Source organism: Gossypium raimondii, chromosome 2 (assembly GCF_025698545.1).
Source record: "Gossypium raimondii isolate GPD5lz chromosome 2, ASM2569854v1, whole genome shotgun sequence".
In the NCBI taxonomy this organism is placed as follows: Eukaryota; Viridiplantae; Streptophyta; class Magnoliopsida; order Malvales; family Malvaceae; genus Gossypium; species Gossypium raimondii.
The window spans coordinates 44,190,400-44,211,304 of record NC_068566.1 but is presented as its reverse complement, the minus strand read 5'-3'; the positions used below and the strand labels follow the sequence as shown (position 1 = coordinate 44,211,304).

Below are 20,905 nucleotides of genomic sequence, written 5' to 3'. Positions count from 1 at the left end.
ATTATGAAAATATACTGGTCCAAACTAGATCTGTTTTGTTCAAACATTACACAGATCCAAAAGATCCAAATTTTATTACCCATTCAACACCCAAATATTAAAAATTCTTCGACCAAGAGATTGAGTGAAAACCCAAATGCTCCAAAGAAATTCCACCAAATTTACCACCAAAATAGACCATTACCCATATTTTACATATTGGGATTACCAAATGGCATGGTACAATGCCTTTTAATGAACAACCAACACATGAGACATTCGTGGCTCATATATTTCAAATATGGCACCCAATTCAAATTCCCAAACCTGGTTCCAAGAGTGGTGGAATTGGTATGGACCATCATCCTTTGAGATACTACCGAAAAAATTCAAAACTTATGGCCTAAATTCTTTGACAAATTTCATCCGAACGGATCAAAACACATTTTCAGGACAATCCATTTTTCTCAAAACTATGCATTTCTGGATTGTCTCATGGAATTATTCTTATGAGCAAGACCAACACACTGGAATTCCATTATTAGTTCGCAATTACAGGACTAAATGGTGGGACAAATTTAATGATGAGAAATATGATTCAAAATATTTGGATAATTTTTCAACAAGAATCCAAGATTATGTAAGTCCATGACCGGATCAAACCACAAGAAAATTTCTTCAAGCAAAGTCAACAACCAAATTGCAATGTTAGCTCAAGCCAAGACCAAAAAGAATACAAAAAACTCATGGCTGAAATGCTCAGCTCATTGGACTCCGAATCTGAAGATGAATCTCCGGCATCCTCAATCAAAACGGTGGATCTTGCAGATGATACCACTTCAGTAACCATCACGAAGTCCAAAAAGAAATAATACATGAACAGGAGAGATTCCCTGCAAGAAATGATGTGAACATGAGAGATTCCCTGCAACAAAATAATGCGTGAACAGAAGAGTTTCCCTGCAAGAAATGATGTGAACAGGAGAGATTCTCTGCAACAAAATAATGTGTGAACAGGAGAGATTCCCTACAACAAAATAATGCGTGAATAGGAGAGATTCCCTGCAAGAAATGATGTGAACAGGAAAGATTCCCTGCAACAGAATAATGCGTGAACAGGAAATATTCCCTGCAAGAAAAGACAAGTGAATAGTTATGTAATTTGTATTTTGTAACCAGAGAATATATTCTCTGAAAATTTATTTTCAAAAGTTTCAAATGTAATGATTTCCCGATTTAGATGATGTAAGGAGAGAATAGCCCTCTTTAAAAAGGCTATCAGTTTGTGAATGGAAGGCAGAACTCGTTTTTACCCATTTGAGTTGTTTCTCCAAAAAGTTTCTCAAAGTTTCTCAAGACATTTAAGTTTTCAAAAATTTAGTTTTTAAATTTCTAAAATTTCAAATTAAGTTTTCAAACTTAAGCTTTCAAATTACAAATATATCATTACCAATCCGGTCCTCAGATCCTCGGGACTTCCTGGTATCAGAGCCAAGGAGGAGCAGGTATTCCTAAGTTTAAGAAAATATTCAATTTGTTTTCGTTATTTCTGAGTTCTGGTTTAACTATCTTTATTATCGTATTATTATTTTGTTGAGAATTGATACAGTGTCCAGTTAGCCATGGGTTAGGCGTGTCAAGGACTAAGTATCCCCCTAGGCAACTTAATTAATTCAGAGATTCAGATAGTAGAACCCCCTGTAAGAAATACAAAAAAAAAGAATGTTTCCTTTCCTTAGAAGAACCAATTCTTCTGCTAGCTTTGTTTCTAATCAATCCCAAGAATCTGACCAAACCTCAAACAACACTGTTAATGAACAAGAAGAACATTATGAAAATATTCCCCAAATATTTGATAATTGGACTCTTCCAAGAGTTCCAACAAACCAAGTTTACAAAAAAACAACTTTTGAAAATTTAAATGCTTTTTGCAGTTATGTTATAAAAACAAAAGAAAGGAGTTTACCTATTCAAAAAGAATATGAAACAATCCAATTATTAGATAAAGTCGTCATTAATAAACTCAAAGAACAAAGATACAAATACATCCATTTTGGATTAGTCCAGGTTGGAGTCAAACCTCTTAGTGTTGAAGCCACTAAAAATACAAATACAAATTTCTTGCAGGGAATCTCTCCTGTTCACGTATTATTTTGTTGCAGGGAATCTCTCTTGTTCACACATTATTTTGTTGCAGGGAATCTCTCCTGTTCACATCATTTCTTGCAGGGAATCTCTCCTGTTCACGCATTATTTTGTTGCAGAGAATCTCTCCTGTTCACATCATTTCTTGCAGGGAATCTCTCCTGTTTATGTATTATTTCTTTTTGGACCTGGTGATGGTTACCGAAGTGGTATCATCTGCAAGATCCACCGTTTTGATTGAGGATGCCGGAGATTCATCTTCAGATTCGGAGTCCAATGAGCTGAGCATTTCAGCCATGAGTTTTTTGTATTCTTTTTTGGTCTTGGCTTGAGCTAACATTGCACTCGCTGTTGACTTTGCGTGAAGAAATTTTGCTGTGGTTTGATCCGGGGCTGCGGACTTACATAATCTTGGATTCTTGTTGAAAAAATTATCCAAATATTTTGAATCATATTTCTCATCATTAAATTTAACCCACCATTTAGTCCTGTAATTGCGAACTAATAATGGAATTCCAGTGTGTTGGTCTTGCTCATAAGAATAATTCCATGAGACAATCCAGGAAATGCATAGTTTTGAGAAAAAATGGATTGTCCTGTAAATGTGTTTTTGATCTGGTTCAGGATGAAATTTGTCAAAGAATTTAGGCCATAAGTTTTGAATTTTTTCTGGTAGTATCTCAAAGGATGATAGTCCATACCAATTCCACCACTCTTGGAACCAGTTTGGGAATTTGAATTGGGTGCCATATTTGAAATATATGAGCCACGAATGTCTCATGTGTTGGTTGTTCATTAAAAGGCATTGTACCATGCCATTTGGTAATCCCAATATGTAAAATATGGGTAATGGTCTATTTTGGTGGTAAATTTGGTGGAATTTCTTTGGAGCATTTGGGTTTTCACTCCAATCTCTTGGTGAAGAATTTTTAATATTTCAATGTTGAATGGGTAATAAAATTTGGATCTTTTGGATCTGTGTAATGTTTGAACAAAACAGATCCAGTTTGGACCAAGATATTTTCATAATCTTGTTGGGGTTTTGAGAATCCAATGGTTTGAAATGCCATCCATTGCAAAGTTCTTTTGCCAAGATATGTGGAGGTTTTTGAAAATTCTTCCTCCATAACAAGAATTTTTTCAAAATATTTGTTTGGAAAATATTGTGAAGATTTTGTGTAGCGATTTGTGAAGATACCGCTATCTCTTTTGGAAAAACATCTTGAGAGAAGTCTCTTTTAAAACATTTTAAGAGATTTTGGTTTGTGTAAAACAATCTCTTTATTTTTGAAACCTTTTCGCTTCAAAGAAGAATTTGTTTGAGAGGAGTTTCCTCTTTCATTTGCGAAAAGGCCAATGCTACTTCGGAGATTGAGATAGGACTCAATCCATTTTTGATTTGAGAACCAATCTCATTTGGATCTTGTGCATCTTGAATTATTGTATTTTTGAGGATTTTGACGAAGATGATGATTTCTCATCTTCTTCATGGCAAATTTCATACCATGTTTTAATTGGTTTTGATGTGATCTGGGTTTTGGATGATTCTTCTATTTTCCCTTTTCCTTTGTCTCGGAGTTTGGGGGGCATTTTTGAAGAAACTCTCTGGTGAGAAAATCAGGCAAAGAATTAGTTTCTCCTTTGATGTATTCAATATCAAAATCAAATATGCTCAAAATTGCCTGCCATCTTGCAAAAATCTGTTTTGAGGCAATGTTTTGAACATCTTTTTGTAAAACTTCTTTTGCAGATTTGCAATCGATTCGCAAAAGTAATTTTTGATTTAATAAATCACTTTGGAATTTTGTAATGTATAAAACAATTGATAAAATTTCTTTTTTAATAGTACTATAATTTTGCTGAGTAGGATTCCAGTGTCTGGAAGTAAACTGGACTACTTGCTCTTTTCCTCCTTTAACTTGTTTTAGGATCCCACCATACCCTATTTCAGAAGCATCTGTTTCAACTATCTTGGGGGCATTTGGATTAGCTAAATATAAACAAGGAAGCTTAGTGATTTGTTTTTTGATTTGGGTGATAATATTGGTATGGTTTTTTGTCCAAGGTTGTGGATTCTTTTTCAGTCTATCATATAATGGTTTACATAATTTGCTAAGACCTGGATAAAAGTCTGTAACATAATTGAGGCTTCCTAAGAACCTTTGTAATTGAACTTTATCAAGAATTTGGTCTGGGAATTTGCTAGCAAATTCTATAGATCGTTCTATTGGGGTAATGGTTCCTTGGGTAATATAATGACCTAAAAACCTTATAATGACCTAAAAACCTTACTTTGGTTTGGAATAAACTTATTTTGGATTTAGAAACTACTAAACCATTATTTCTTATGACTTTTATAAAGATTGATATATATTTAAAGTGTTTTTCTAAATTTTCTGAAAATACTAATACATCATCGATGTATACTATTGTGAATTGAGAATATTGGTAAAAATATCATTCATTATTCTTTGGAACTCGGATGGAGCATTTTTAACCCAAAAGGCATTACATTCCATTCGTATTGTCCAAATGGTACAAGAATGCTGTTTTATATCTTTCTTCTTCTTTTATTTGGATTTGCCAAAATCCGGATTTCATATCAAATTTTGAGAAAATATTTGCATTACAAAGTTTTTGCAGCAAATCTTTCTTATTTGGTATTGGGTATCTAATCCATTTTAAGGCTTGATTGAGAGGTTTGTAATTAATTACTAATCTTGGCGTTCCTCTTTCAAGTTCTCGCATTTTTATTACATAAAATCTTGAACAACTCAAGGAACCGCTCTTTCTAATTAATTTTTTATTAAGAAGGTCTTGTATTTCTTTTCTACAAAATTCTTCCATTTCTTTGTTAATTTGTATTGGTCTTGCTTTTGTGGGTATTTGTCTTTCATCAAAATCGTTTTCGTATGGTAATGTTACTTCATGTTTCTTTCTATTCCAAAAGGCATTAGGAATGTCAGAGCAAATCGTTGATTCTATTTCTTTTGATTTGATCTATTCTTTTTGTATTTCTCTTTTCTTAATTGTTCATTTAATTTTTAAAACATGTTTCTTCTTTTAGGAAAGAGATTTGCTTCATTTGTAATTAATTAAATTATTAATTTGTCCATTATGAATGGATAAAGATTTTAATAGGTTGAGGTTTCTTATTTTCGGTTTTTCTACAAAAGGAAATTCTACCTTAGTGTTTAAAACTTTAGTGGAGATAGAATTATTTGTTACTTTATAAGGTTTGAGTAAGGATATGAATGGGGTTCCTAATATGACATCTTGGGTAATATCTTTTACCATTAAAAAACATGTTTGATATTTTATACCTTTGTTGGATATTTCTGCATTGGGAATTTTGTAAGTAATTTTTAATTTTTTACCATTTGCAGCCTTAAGAGATTCTGATGTTTTATTATAATATTTTGTTGGAATTATTCCTTCTCTAATGCAGTTTTGGTCCGCTCCTGTATCAAAAAGGGCATTTGTTTCTAATTGAAATTCATTATTTATGACAATATTTATTTTTATTAAATATCTTTGAATAGATACTTCAGTTAGAACCATCATATATTCTTGTGTATTTTCTTCAGGTTTATGTTCAGTTTCCGATGAACTTTTTCTGAGGTTTCGTGTTTTAAGGATTTAATTTGTTCTTTCATTTCTTGTTGTTCTATTTTAAGCTGAGAAAGTTCGATTTAACTGCTTTTATTTCCAACTGTAATTCGAGTTTGTAATTTGTCTTGGTTTTATTTTTCATATTTATTAAATATTATATCTTGTATATTATACATTTGTGATTGACTAGAAATGATTTCTTTTTCTTTTTTTGGTTTATCTTTTAATGAGGATTTTAATTTCAAAAGGTATTCTCTTTTAAGCTCCAGGTCTTGAATTTTATCAATAACTTCTATCATAAATTCTTGATCTTTAGTTAGCATATTAATTGAAGGTTCATTCTCATCTCCAGAAGACTGGGATGTTGTATGTAATTCGTCTATTTGTAATTCATCTGTTTCAGTAGATGTATCATTTTCAGAAGAAGTTGTTTCTAATAGGATTTCATTTAATTTTTGTTCTATCTCTTCTTCTAAATTCAAGTTATTGATTTTTCTTTTGATTTTACAATATTTTGAGATATGTCCTGGTTTTCCACATCTATAACATTTTATTGTTTTGTCAATTTTGTTTTCTGTTTTTTGTCGTTTCTTCCCTTTTCTGTATTTTTTATATTTAGGTTTTTAATAATATTCTGAAATATTCTTTTTCCTATTTTTTGGCTTTTCAGGGCAACATGTTTTTGAAGAAGAAGGCTCATTCCTGATGTCAAATTGGTGGCAGAATGATCCTAATTCCTTTCTACATTGATATCTTTCTTTCTTGAGTTGTTTTTGTAATTTTAAATCTTGGCAAATTTTTAATCCTTCTTTTTGGGTGAAACTAATTAGTTCACCATATGTAAGCTTTTCATATGGAATAATACCTTTGTAATTTTCTCTTATTTGATTCCTAACTTTTTCTCCTAATAATGTGGGAAGTCCTGCTAGAAATTTTTCTTTCTGTTGGGTTTTAGTCAGTGCATGATCCCACCATCCTTTTAATTGACCAGTAAATCCAGCAACTAAAAGATTAGCTATAGCATGGTCATTGATTAATCCATTTTGATTTTGGGTTTTATAAACATTTGAAACCATTGTCATTTGATGTAATAAACTAAGAATATTGTATTCGGACATTCCATCTATATTCCATTCATAGATTGTATTAGCATTGTATTTATTTTGGAAAACAGGTTTTTCTTCTATGTTAAGATCAGGTGCAGTGATTTTTGGATAATATAATCTTTTTGGTTCTTTCCAAGCCATCTTGTTAATTTGTTGTTCATCTGACTGATCCGAGTCAGATTGGAAGGATTGGTGTAATGTGTTTACTGAATATTGGGTTTGTATTGGGGTATCAGGGGCGATTAATTCAGACTTATGGTTTTCTAAAGCATTAAGTCTATTTTGGATTTCAGTTAGGAAATCATTTTGGGATTTTTGGAAAGCTTTTGGAATCTCATAAGGTGTGAATATTGGTTCTTTGGAACTTTTTTCGGTTATCTCTTTTACTGGTTCCCTCTTGATTGGTTGACTTTCTACTAAATTTTCAATATAATCTAATTGTTTTCCTATTGTATGAAGATTAATATTTGTATAATTGTTTTGTTCTACTATCATTTTGATATCTTTTGATGAGATTTGTTCTCCTGCATCGGGAGCTCTCATTCTTAAAGGGTTTGCTTTTATTCCAGTATTCTTATGAAGATATTGAACCTCCATTAAAGGGGTATGTCGAGATTCAACTTCTCCTTTATTAGTCTGCCATATAGTATTATGTCTTATTGTATTAACAGATCCTAAATAATATTCTTCAAACCATTCAAAGAATTTTATATGGACTTTATGAGTATTCATAAATCTATAATATTCTTGAAGAATGTTTTCTTTTTTATCATTATAATTTTTAAAGTAATCTTCTCTTTTTTGCTTATTTTTGTTGGAATAGAAGTGCTTTCTACACCATTCTTTATTTATTTCAAACAATTTTTCTAAAACAAATATTTCTGAATTTTCTCTTTGTCTTGCATTATTAGTCATTGATGAATAAGTTGGTGACATGTTAGGTGAATTTTGGGGACTCTCTTCTTTGTCTGGCATAGATAGGTTGAGCTATATTTGAGGAATTATCTATTCCTTGTAAATTGGTCCTAAATGTTGTTGGGATAGAAGAGACAGAGGCTCTGGCTGTCCTAAAATCTACTGTTTGTGTTTCTGGATTTGACTCTTCTTCTATATTTAACCTCCTAAAAGTGTCTTGGTACTTCCTATTTCAAGGAGTGTCTTGAGGCATTCTTTGTGGCCTATTGAATTTTAATTCAACTGTGCCATCTTGGTGCTGAGAAATTTCACTTAATGAAGTGTTTCTTATGGGGGTTGGTGCCACAGGGTCTGTAGCACCTTCAAGTTTCCACTTATCAGGAAGGTTTATCTCATGCCATTGTATTGTTCTGGGGATTGTAGTATGAGATCTTGTGGTGTCTGTCTCTATTAAGAGGGTTTCTCCTTTTGGGCTTTGGAGTAAAGCCTTGGTATTAACTACAGAATACATGGCTTTGAAATGGAGTCTATAAACCAAAGTTAATACTTCTGTACCAGGAAGCATTTTGTAGTTATGGGTATGTATTTGAAGTGTCAAAGATTGTAAAATGTTTTTATCAGTCAAAGAAACCATAAAATTTGGATAACAATTAAAATGTATTGGGCCAGTACATAGGCTTGTTTCTATAGTTCCTAATAATGAGTCATTAAACATGATGTGTCTTTGGTCTCTTAAGACTACTAATATTGAGGTATTTTTAGTGGCTTCAACACTAAGAGGTTTGACTCCAACCTGGACTAATCCAAAATGGATGTATTTGTATCTTTGTTCTTTGAGTTTATTAATGACGACTTTATCTAATAATTGGATTGTTTCATATTCTTTTTGAATAGGTAAACTCCTTTCTTTTGTTTTTATAACATAACTGCAAAAAGCATTTAAATTTTCAAAAGTTGTTTTTTTGTAAACTTGGTTTGTTGGAACTCTTGGAAGAGTCCAATTATCAAATATTTGGGGAATATTTTCATAATGTTCTTCTTGTTCATTAACAGTGTTGTTTGAGGTTTGGTCAGATTCTTGGGATTGATTAGAAACAAAGCTAGCAGAAGAATTGGTTCTTCTAAGGAAAGGAAACATTCTTTGTTTTCGTATTTCCTCTGGGGTTCTACTATCGAATCTCGAATTAATTAAGTTGCCTACGGGATACTTAGTCCTTGACACGCCTAACCCATGGCTAATCGGACCTTGTATCAATTCTCAACAAAATAATAATACGATAATAAAGATAGTTAAACCAGAACTCAGAAATAACGAAAACAAATTGAATATTTTCTTAAACTTAGGAATACCTGCTCCTCCTTGGCTCTGATACCAGGAAGTCCCGAGGATCTGAGGATCGGATTGGTAATGATATATTTGTAATTTGAAAGCTTAAGTTTGAAAACTTAATTTGAAATTTTGGAAATTTAAAAACTAAATTTTTGAAAACTTAAATGTCTTGAGATATTTATATAAGGCTATACTTGTACTTTGCCACCCACTAACTATATTTTAGCCTTATTACATCATAAATCCTCCATTTAATAAAGACAACAACAATTTGGTACCTTTAGATTTAACCCCTAAATTTTCATTTTACGCGATTAAGTCATTTTCTTTAATCAATCTCTCAAACGACAAAATTAAAACACGAAAATTTCACAATTAAATTCACACATCATAAACACACAAAATAATATTAATTTTTTTTCTAATTCGGATTTGTGGTCCCGAAACTACTGTTCCGATTAGGGTCAAAATTGAGCTGATACAGGAGGCTAGGTAGTGTGATCTACAAGTTGATCCGATCACTGAGTTCCGCAAAACGATAACTAACGATTCCGAGTAAGCTTTTAATAAGCTTAGTAAGTTCATAGGTTCGAAGCATATAACTTACCATAGTTCCCACAATTACAAATAACATAGTTAACTAAACAATTTTCCCTGTTACCATAATTCATATCATCAGGTGAGTTCATCGGATATATAACGCATGAAACATTTGATTCAATATAATTCAATCTCAATCGAAGCTATAACATCAAACCATTGAACATATGCACTTTTACCTTATAAAATTATACTTTATCTCATTATAATACTTTTACAGTTCATCATTATTCAATAGCCATATCAGTTTAGCTCGGTGAACTATAATGAATAGATACGGATACGTGGGTAATCACCCAAAATACACATGATTGCTTATACGAGCCATACCATCCAAAAACACAACTAGGCACTAAGTGCCAAGCCCGTATGCTACACATCCCCCCTTAAACGCACTTAATCATTGTAAAGATAACTCAGTAATTCGCAACAAATGTTGGATTCCGGTACATTTAGTGAATAAATAGTACGTCATCATCCCATCTCATATCAAACCCGTACAGCGCGCGAAATAACCCTATTAGCATGCCAATTGTATCCTATCCTATGTTCATTTGGGTTCAGTACAAATATCAGTATAACACTTTTCAATTCAACCTTTTTTTTTTCACATGCATACCAATTTGCAACATTTAAGTATACATTCGAACATTCAAAATACACAATTCAACATAAACATTACAGAATACATAAAACTATACCATATGAACTTAGGTAAAAGGAACTATAGTAGAAGTGTTAGGGACTAATATGCTATTTTTCCTTTTCCTCGATTATATATAGGTTGATTCGTTTCTTGATTTATACAATAATTCATTTCAAATTATCGGTTTGTATACCTTATAGTAACTTATTTCATGCATATGATATCTTATTATCACTTTTATAATTTTCCTAAAGTTTTGATTTATTCAATTTAGTTCCTAAAATCGAAACAAACGTATATTTCACATTTAAACCCCAAACTTTTAATCCAAATTTAATCTCATCCTTAAACAGTCCTCAAGCATCTATGTTTATAAAGATTTCATGCCAATTTAAATATATTTTTCCTTTAGTCCCTAAACTCACAACTAACAAAATTTACTTTATAAAATAGTCATATTTCACATCAAAGTTCCAAACTCAACCATTAACATCCAAAAAGCTTCAAAAGCAATAATAGTAACTTTTAAAATCTTTGATTGTTTTACGATTTAGTACTCGGGTTAATTAGACTAAACTACAACGGTCTCAAAAATATAAAATTAAAAAAAAAAAAAGCTTAAAAACCAGTTACATGCAGCGACCCATATTTGAGCTTAAAAAATGGCTATTCCTTCCTTCTTTTTTGGTGTTGGGCGGTTGGGGAAGACAAAGATTAAAGATATAGCTTTTTTATTTTTGTTTTATCATTATTTTAACTTAAATTAATAACATAATCTAAAATAAAGTCCACCAACCAGCCATTAAAATTCATAAGGGTATAATTATAATTTTAAACCTTGATAAATGGTTTAATAAGCCTTTTTATGCGATTGATTTTTACAGTTTTTATGATTTAGTTCTTATACATTAATTAATCAACTAATCACTAAAATTTTAGGACCAAAATTTAATATAACTCTTAGATAAAATTATAAATATAAATATTTAATATTTATTAGCTCAATCATCGAAAAATGAGTTTTGAAACTATTTTCAATATCACTGAAAACAAAGACCAATTTAATTTCTAAAAAGTTTATTAACCTGCCTCCGACAGGATACTCTTAAATTCTTAAGCCCAAAAGGCATGAACTTGTATCAGAATAAACCATCTTCAGTGATAATAGTTGTCTTCTCTTATCTGGATCTGATTATAGCTTGAAAAGGTATCTACAAAACTCAAATACATTTGTCATTAGTCTTTACCACCATGACGACATTAGACACTCGCTCAGGGTAAGAAACTTTGATAAAATCCACCGCTTACAACTTCTGCCTTTCTTGCCTGCTTGTTTGAATCTTAACCTTAACGACTCTTCTTTTTTTTTTTTTTTTTTTGCTTAATCGGTTTAACAGTTGGATTATCATTCAAATGATGCTGAATGACTGAAGGATGAATACTTGGCATGTCTACCGCTGACCAAGCAAATACATTCACATTGTTCCTCAGCAAATTAATTAGCATTCTTCGTTCGGATTTTGATAACAGGGATGTTATTTTGGTAGTCCACTCCTTGTCATCGTGAAAGAGTTCAATAGTTTGTCTTTTTTGCAGGTTCAGCCTTATTGAATTTTTCTTCTGTTCTTATATCCAAGCTCTCCATGTTAATCATAGATTTATTGGTGAGCTTGACATCTGGTTCACCTCCGGAGGAACCCGTTCCTGTTGGTGCATGAGAATGACCCTTCTCTATTTCTGTCAACTGCAAAGAGAAGATGTTACACTGTCATGCTACTTGTTGATCTAACTTCATGAATCCTTCTCCTGTAGGAGTTGGAAACTTGACTTTCAAACAAGTTGCTACAACCGTCTGAGTCATCTTCATCAAAGGGTTTGCCAAAAATAGCATTATAAGCCGTTGGATGATCCACAACTAAGAATTCTTCCATTTCAGTGATTGTATGCTCGTCGTCTCCAAATACCACTAGCAACAGTACTGATCCTTTGACTTCTATTGGCTGATTGTTGAAGCCATAAATGAAGTTGGCTCGTTTTAATGCGGAATCTGTCAATCCCATTTGCCTAAATGCTTGCCAACTCAGCACTTCGATAATACTTCCCGTATCTATCAAAATTCTTTTCACCTTAAAACCTGCAACGAGAGCCGAAACAACTAACGGATTATTACCTCTAGTGCTAAGCAGGTCCGCTGCATCATGTTCGGAAAAACCTACTCTCCATGTTTGAGTCGAATGAGGCTTCTTTATTGGGGTTGATACAGAGATAACACTGCGCAAATAAGTCTTCGTCTTTATGTTAGACTTCGTCCACTTTTCATTAGAGCCAATAATGGCATTCATCATTCTTTTAACAACTTGTTTTCCTTTATCTCTGTCATCTTGGCACAAACCTGAAGAATCTTTAGCTCTGTTAGAATCCTTGTACCTGGATGCCTACCCTGGACGGGTCAGAAATTGCTTCAACCGCCCCGACATATTGTTGATTCAATAGCATTCTTCAAATGAACATATTCTTCTGATCTATGCCTAAGTGCAAGGTGGAATTCACACATTCCTCTAGAACTTTCTCTATGAATGCTAGATCTTAATGGAGGTGGAGGTTGGAGTATCCCTTGTTGTTCAATTTGACTAAGAATTTGTGCTGGCGAGGTTGTCAGATCATGATAGGAATGAAATTTATTGTAGGGATCCCTATGTTGCTATCTTTGCTGTTGTTGGTGGGGTTTGTTATCTCTTGCCGTTATAAGCAAATTATAGAAGTCACCAGAATCATAAACTTGTTGCCCCTAAGTATAGGTGGCTTGAATAATCTCTCATGGATTTGTCTCCTAATAGGGGTCTGCCTTACCTGGTAGTACTGAAATTCCTCATGGTTCGCTGTGAACTCCGCTAGGATCAAGTATTGGCTTTCTAGATTTCATTGCTCTCAACAAGCCTATGTACTGTCTCATAAAGAACAAACAACCTCGCAGGAGGTTTATCAACCAGGTTATACTTCAAAAACTGATGATTAGTACCTGACATAAAGGCCTGAATGGAAAACTCTTCCAGTACATCTTGTATAATCATGGTTGCTGCATTAAACCGCTTCACAAAGTCCCACAGAGGTTCATCCTCATGTTGCTTAATGGACATCAAATATGTTGGTGATTGTTGAAGTGTTTTGTTCACCAGAAACCTGCTCATGAATAATTCCTCCAGCTGTCCAAAATTGGAAATGGAATATTGCGGAAGCGCCATATACCAAGTTTGAGCGAAGTTTTTGAGGGTCATCGAAAATGCTCTGCATTTTACCTTATCCAAGGTAGCCAGAATACTCATGTGGTTAATATAGTGCGCCAAACGATCTTGAGGGTCTCCTAGTCCGTCATACATCTTGGAAAATTTGAAGGTTGGAGGGACATGAAAACGCAATATCTCAATAGCTAGAGGCTCATTTGTATATTTTTTGGTCAACCTTGTTGATTCCGACTTCTAGTAACTTTGTATGTCCTTTTTTAACTACTTTATTCTTTCTTCCAACGTGTTTTGACTTGGCTCCCAACTTTGGATGTCATCTTCATCATCAAGATCAACATTATCCCTGCTAATATGTTGATGTCCACGGGTGGAATGAACAGTTTCCTTCTATCTATCCAATGGATCTTGTTCCGAGCAACTCTAGTTGTTCTCAACTCCTCGATAAGCTTTTCGTTTCTGTCATTCTTTATATTTGCCTGTCTTTGTCTCTCTGTTTGCTCTAGGATGAACTCCTGTTGCTTTTCATATCTTCTTTGTTGTGAGAAAATTTGCTCATTCATTGCTTTCATTCTTTCCTGCATGTCAATGTATTGTTAAAACCTCCACTATGGGTTTGTGAACCTTGACCGGCTGGAGAAGCATCAGCTGGAGCTTGTGGTGGATAATTATAATACCATGGGGAAGGATATTGATAATACTGTTGGAATGGGTTAAACTGATGGGGATTACTCTGGGTTTGCTGGTTAGGGTTAGATCGTATTTGCTGATGAGGATTTTGGCTTACATACAAGGGATCTTGTGTAGGATTTATCTAGGTTTGGGATGGTATATCTTGAGATGGTATGCCAGCCAGAGGATCTCGTGTTTGTTGATCGTTGGCAGGGTTAAGCTCATTGATGGGAGGGACACTGGTACCTGGATTGTCCATGGTTGTCCACGCTTATTGTACCAAATTGTTAACCAATGAAATTAACAAGAAGGAGATTACGGTTGTTTGAGTAATAGTGAAGTCTGTATGGGTTTTCTGGTGGAAGGTTTCTGAGAGAAGAAAGACTTATCCCTCATTAGTTGTTATCAAGAGCTTATATATTAGGAGGCCAAGATGTCTAAATGTCTAGAGCCTGCTGATAGTAAGGTCATACATTGTTTCCTTACAGCAACAATGATGTGAAGTCTTAGAATACAACTTATTAAGACAACAGGATAATTAATGAGTTTGGACCACCACATACATTCCATATATGTCTACCGAAGATGATCTTATGCAAGTTTGCCAGTACGCCATGATACGAGGTTCGACACTAGAAATTCGCTTGTGACGAGAGATTCACCTTTATAGGACATGTGGAGCAACGCGTGGTGTAGGAATAACAAAAACATTAACCAATTATATTATTTTTATAAATTCTCGACAATGAAATGTATTAACCAAGATGTTGTAACCCAATAAAAAACAGTCATTCCTCTATATATATCTCAGACTCACTGAGTCCCCACAAGGTACTACAATAAAACCACAGCCCCAGATTCTGTGTCCTTCCCCCTTTCAGTGTAAGGCCTTTTACCTTTACCTTCGTTTCTTCAGGGCAATTTTCTTTGAATAATTTAATCCCCTGAAAGATTTCATAACAATCTATTAAAAAACTTATCTTCCTGAGCTAACTCTTAAAAGATTCTATTCTTCAGTTGGTGATTGTCTAAATCGGTGTGCTATCTTTTTGCTTCTCTGCTTTGGCTTAGAATCAAATGCTGAAATTAGGGTTTTGGGTGGGCTTTATTATAGTTTCTGTGCCGATCTTTATCGGATATTTCTACCAAAACTTCGATCCTTTCACCCACCGTAGCTGTTTATTAATTTTATTATATTGTTGTATCGTGGCACTCACCGTAATTTCCATGGGTTTCTGTGGCATTTTCGGCAGTTTACCTCTCTATATGCGTTCTAGAAAGAGAACCGCTTCTGGTGAAGTTGTTGTTAAAGAAGCTGCTGACCCCGAAACTTCCAACAACAACGGTGCCACCGCATCGTCCTTCAAGAAGCACCGCCGTGATAGCTGCGTAATCGCCGCCGCCGGTAACGGATCAACGGCTGAGAACGGGGATAAGAGTGGAATAAGAGGAGGAAAAGGAGATCGGTGTGATAGTAGAGTTGTTGGATCTTCAACGTCGACCATGGCTCTGGGCGATTCCAATCATGCTGAAATTGATGAGGATCTCCATAGCCGGCAGCTTGCCGTCTATGGACGTGAGACTATGAGGCGGCTTTTTGCGTCGAATATTCTTGTTTCAGGGATGCAGGGTCTTGGTGCTGAGATTGGTATGAATTTTCAAAACTTAAATCATTTTTCCCCCGTAATTGGTTATTTGATTTGTATCATCTCCTTTTGTATCAAGATAGACCCAGTTGTTAATCGATGTTAGGGTTCCTAAATTTTGTTCTGATTTCATATAGTGGGTCGTTTCTTTCTGTGGTTTTTCTCGTGCAAACATCGGTATTTGAGTTTCTTAGTGGTCGTTAAAAAAAGTGTGGGAAAGCCATCTGCATACGTTGAAATTAATGAGCTTGAAATTATTCCAGAACTAATAAACATATTCTCTTTATGGAATGCATGATTCCTGGTCCCTTGGGTTTAAAACTCTTTTTCGGTTACCTTTTACGAAATTTCGAGGATTTGTTTATTGATTTTTGTCGTATCACAGTCATGGTTGTTTTTCCTTTTGTATCAAGGTTGCTCGGAGTGATGAGAAGTAATGTAGAAGTTGATTAGGTTTTAAGGAGTCGATGTTTAATGTTCTAAAATTTGTTTTTGTCTTGTTTATGATAATCCCATTTGATGGGTCGTCTCTTTCTCTGAACTTTCTTGGGCAAAGATTGGTATTTGAGTTTCTAAATGATCGTTAAAATAGTGAGGGTAATCTTCTAGAACTAATAAGTCTATGATCTTTATAGAATGCATGGTTCTTTATCCCATGGGTTTAAGGCTCTTTTCTTGTTACCTTGTATGATGTAATATATGATGCTTATAGGTTGACACTGTGCCATAATTAATAACAGAATGGGTGTTGATATCCTAGATTTGTTTTGGTGCCTTTTTCGGGGCTGATATCCTCACTGATATTTATATTTATATTTATTCTGCTTGTGCAGCAAAAAATCTCATTCTTGCTGGTGTCAAGTCTGTGACCTTGCATGATGAAGGGGCTGTGGAGTTGTGGGATTTGTCCAGTAACTTTGTGTTCTCCGAGAGTGATGTTGGTAAAAACAGGGCTCTTGCCTCTGTCCAGAAGTTACAAGAGCTTAACAATGCAGTGATCATTTCCACCTTAACAACAAAATTAACAAAGGAACAACTTTCTGACTTTCAGGTATTTCCTTGCCTTTGGGTCTCCTAATTTACTATTACTTACCGTGCTATATTTTCAGTATTGGAGGTTAACTGAATTTGGAATAGCTACCTTATATTTCATAAGAAACCTAGAGAAGAATGCTGAAGATTCGTTATCATCATCTCAAAATTCCACTATTTACGTCTAATTCAGTTTAGGATTTAGGAATAAAACTAAGTTCAGGTGCTTTTAAGCTGGGAAGATATGAGGTGTAAAGGAGAGGGAAAGCATGTTTACTCTAGGAAAGTGTTTGCAATCTGATCTGAAATCTTGCTGATATTGCATTTGTATTTTTGATGATTTTATGTCTTTGCATATTTCATCACATAACTCATTTACATCGCTGTTTTGCAGGCTGTTGTATTTACTGATATCAGTTTTGAGAAGGCCATTGAGTTCAATGATTACTGTCATAATCATCAACCTCCCATCTCTTTCATCAAGGCTGAAGTTAGAGGTCTTTTTGGTTCTATATTTTGTGATTTTGGACCTGAGTTCAATGTAGTTGATGTTGATGGAGAGGATCCTCACACGGGTATAATTGCATCTATTAGCAATGACAACCCAGCACTTGTATCATGTGTTGACGACGAAAGGCTCGAGTTTCAAGATGGGGATCTTGTTGTCTTCTCTGAAGTTCATGGAATGACAGAACTAAATGATGGAAAACCAAGGAAGATTAAGAATGCAAAGCCATATTCTTTTACTCTTGAGGAGGATACCACCCAGTTCGGTACGTATATAAAAGGTGGTATTGTTACACAAGTGAAACAGCCCAAGGTATTAAATTTCAAACCACTAAGAGATGCTATCAAAGACCCTGGTGATTTTCTGCTGAGTGATTTTTCAAAATTTGATCGTCCACCTCTGTTACACTTAGCATTCCAAGCATTGGATAAGTTTGTCTCCGATTTGGGACGCTTTCCTGTTGCTGGTTCAGAAGGGGATGCTAATAAGCTTATTTCTATTGCTGGGAACATGAATGAGAGCTTGGGAGATGGTAGATTGGAAGATATCAACCCAAAACTTTTGCGACAATTTGCCTTTGGTTCCAGGGCTGTGCTGAATCCCATGGCTGCCATGTTTGGGGGAATTGTGGGACAAGAGGTTGTCAAAGCATGCTCTGGAAAGTTTCATCCCGTCTTTCAGGTCAGTGTTCATTGTTCCTTTTGCAATTTTATTTTAGTTGGAATGGATAAGTTAGAATTTATCCCACTCACGCTCACCCTTGCACATTATTTTCGGTACTATATGCGCTTTGAGCAATTCTCTTTGAGTAGGAAATGAAAAGGTTAAATTTGATTAGTTTTGGCATAGATTAGGAAAAGAGAGGTTGTATCAGATTAAAAATTTAATCTTGGTCTTGGAAAGAAAGGTGTTACACTTAAGAATAGGATGGAATACCTTGATTTGTATCTCAAATATGTTCCCTCCCCATATTCCTCATTTTTATTACAGTATCAGAAACTTCAAAATGAGCATTGATTAATTTTTCTTTACAGTTTATTGAAACTTGTACAACTCCCCTTCCCCCTTTCTCTTCAACTAATTTTCTGTCATTACAGTTCTTTTATTTTGATTCTGTGGAGTCGCTTCCAACTGAGCCTGTGGACCCTAGTGATTTCAGACCGCTGAATAGCCGTTATGATGCACAAATTTCAGTGTTTGGGTCCAAGCTTCAAAAGAAACTGGAGGATGCAAAAGCGTTTATTGTGGGATCTGGTGCGCTAGGTTGTGAGTTCCTAAAAAATATTGCTCTGATGGGAGTTTCATGTGGTAACCAAGGAAAGCTGACAATCACAGATGATGATGTTATTGAGAAGAGCAACCTCAGCAGGCAGTTCCTTTTCCGGGATTGGAACATTGGGCAGGCCAAATCCACAGTTGCTGCTTCTGCTGCAGCATCAATAAATCCCTGTTTAAAAATTGAAGCTTTGCAAAACCGTGTCGGTCCTGAAACTGAAAATGTATTCGATGATACCTTCTGGGAGAATTTAACAGTGGTTATTAATGCATTGGATAATGTGAATGCCAGGCTTTACGTTGATCAGAGGTGCTTATATTTCCAGAAACCGCTTCTCGAGTCTGGAACTCTTGGTGCCAAATGCAACACACAGATGGTTATTCCTCACCTAACTGAAAACTATGGTGCTTCAAGAGACCCACCTGAGAAACAAGCTCCTATGTGCACAGTGCACTCATTTCCTCACAATATTGACCATTGTCTGACATGGGCTCGGTCTGAGTTTGAGGGTCTACTGGAGAAAACTCCTGCTGAAGTGAATGCTTATCTGTCCAACCCAGTTGAGTATAAAACTGCACAAAGGACTGCTGGCGATGCTCAGGCAAGAGATAATTTGGAACGTATTCTTGAATGCCTCGAGAAAGAGAAGTGTGTGACATTCCAGGATTGCATCTCCTGGGCTCGTCTAAGGTACTTCTTTTGATGTTTGATCTAATTTTATGTTCATTATCGACGATAGTGTTTTTGTTGCATTTGTTTGACTTTATCCTTCTTTTCTGCTCAGATTTGAGGACTATTTTGTGAATCGTGTAAAGCAGCTGATTTATACATTTCCCGATGATGCTGCAACCAGTACTGGGGCTCCCTTCTGGTCTGCTCCAAAACGATTCCCTCATCCACTTCAATTCTCAACAGCTGATCCAAGCCACCTGCAGTTTGTTATGGCTGCTTCTATCCTGCGTGCTGAAACATTTGGCATTCAAATTCCTGATTGGGTTAAGCATCCACAGATGTTGGCAGAGGCTGTTGACAAAGCGACAGTCCCAGATTTCCAGCCAAAGAAAGATGCGAAAATAGTAACAGATGAGAAGGCTACTACTCTCTCAACTGCATCTATTGATGATGCAGGAGTTATCAACGAACTCATCTTCAAGCTAGAACTTTGCACAAAAAAATTGCCTCAAGGATTCAAGATGAAACCTATTCAGTTTGAAAAGGTTTGTCGTATTTCTTGGTCTGATTAACACTCATGAGAACTGGAACAAATGCGTTAATATCGATTCATGAATTTACAGGATGATGATACAAACTACCACATGGATCTAATAGCTGGGCTTGCAAACATGAGGGCCAGGAACTACAGCATTCCTGAGGTGGATAAGCTCAAAGCCAAGTTTATTGCTGGGAGAATCATCCCAGCAATTGCTACTTCCACAGCCATGGCCACCGGTCTTGTCTGCCTAGAGCTTTACAAGGCTCTTGATGGAGGCCACAAGGTAGAGGACTACCGCAACACTTTCGCAAACCTTGCACTGCCTCTGTTCTCCATGGCTGAGCCAGTTCCACCCAAAGTCATCAAACACGGTGACATGAGCTGGACCGTTTGGGACCGATGGATCCTGAGAGACAACCCAACTTTGAGAGAACTCATCCAATGGCTGAAGGATAAGGGCTTGAATGCCTACAGCATATCTTACGGAAGTTGCTTGCTGTATAATAGTATGTTCCCTCGGCACAGGGAGAGAATGGACAAGAAGGTGGTAGATCTAGCCCGGGAAGTGGCAAAGGCAGAATTGCCTCCGAATAGAAAGCATCTTGATGTGGTCGTGGCTTGTGAGGACGACGACGACAATGATGTCGACATTCCTCAGGTTTCCATCTACTTCAGCTAAGGCCTAAGGTTGTTTTTCTCATCTCTCATTCCCTGCTGCTTGGGGTTGTGATCCAAAAGCACAAAACTTTTACAGTGTTATTAAAATGGATATTTCTTTTTTAAAGTAAATTCATCGTAACTTTTAAGTTTCCAATATGATGTTCTTCCCTAATTGTTTGGTCCTCATCTTGTTTTGACTTGCTGTTCATCACGTGTAATAATCTTCTTCATCCAGTGGAAAGATTCCCATAGATTGCTTGCATTTCTATATTTTACCTTTATCCACCTGTATTTACGGGTGATATGATATAGGGTCCAGCTTAAAT

General features: G+C 35.2%; 1 protein-coding gene across 2 annotated transcripts; it reads left to right on the top strand.

Annotated features, from left to right (window-relative positions):
* Positions 1-14,979: 14,979 nt before the first annotated feature.
* Positions 14,980-20,841, top strand: LOC105789018 (ubiquitin-activating enzyme E1 1). 2 transcript variants are annotated; one of them, XM_012616206.2, is made up of 7 exons: positions 14,980-15,126; positions 15,498-15,892; positions 16,724-16,941; positions 17,317-18,111; positions 18,528-19,396; positions 19,491-19,923; positions 20,002-20,841. In XM_012616206.2, exons 2-7 carry the CDS (start codon positions 15,511-15,513, stop codon positions 20,596-20,598), a joined length of 3,294 nt encoding a protein of 1,097 aa, XP_012471660.1. In that variant the 5' UTR covers positions 14,980-15,126; positions 15,498-15,510; the 3' UTR covers positions 20,599-20,841. The 2 variants fall into 2 exon arrangements, with proteins under 2 accessions (XP_012471660.1, XP_012471659.1); XM_012616205.2 differs by lacking the exon at positions 14,980-15,126 and having other exon boundaries at positions 15,133-15,892.
* Positions 20,842-20,905: the final 64 nt, after the last annotated feature.

Bases quoted from the DNA above. Each gene is read 5' to 3' on its own strand.
- LOC105789018 (XM_012616205.2), top strand. From the start codon at position 15,322: ATGCTGAAATTAGGGTTTTGGGTGGGCTTTATTATAGTTTCTGTGCCG. The intron at 19,397-19,490 runs GTACTTCTTTTG...TTTTCTGCTCAG, and splicing joins ATCTCCTGGGCTCGTCTAAG to ATTTGAGGACTATTTTGTGA. The intron at 19,924-20,001 runs GTTTGTCGTATT...ATGAATTTACAG, and splicing joins AACCTATTCAGTTTGAAAAG to GATGATGATACAAACTACCA.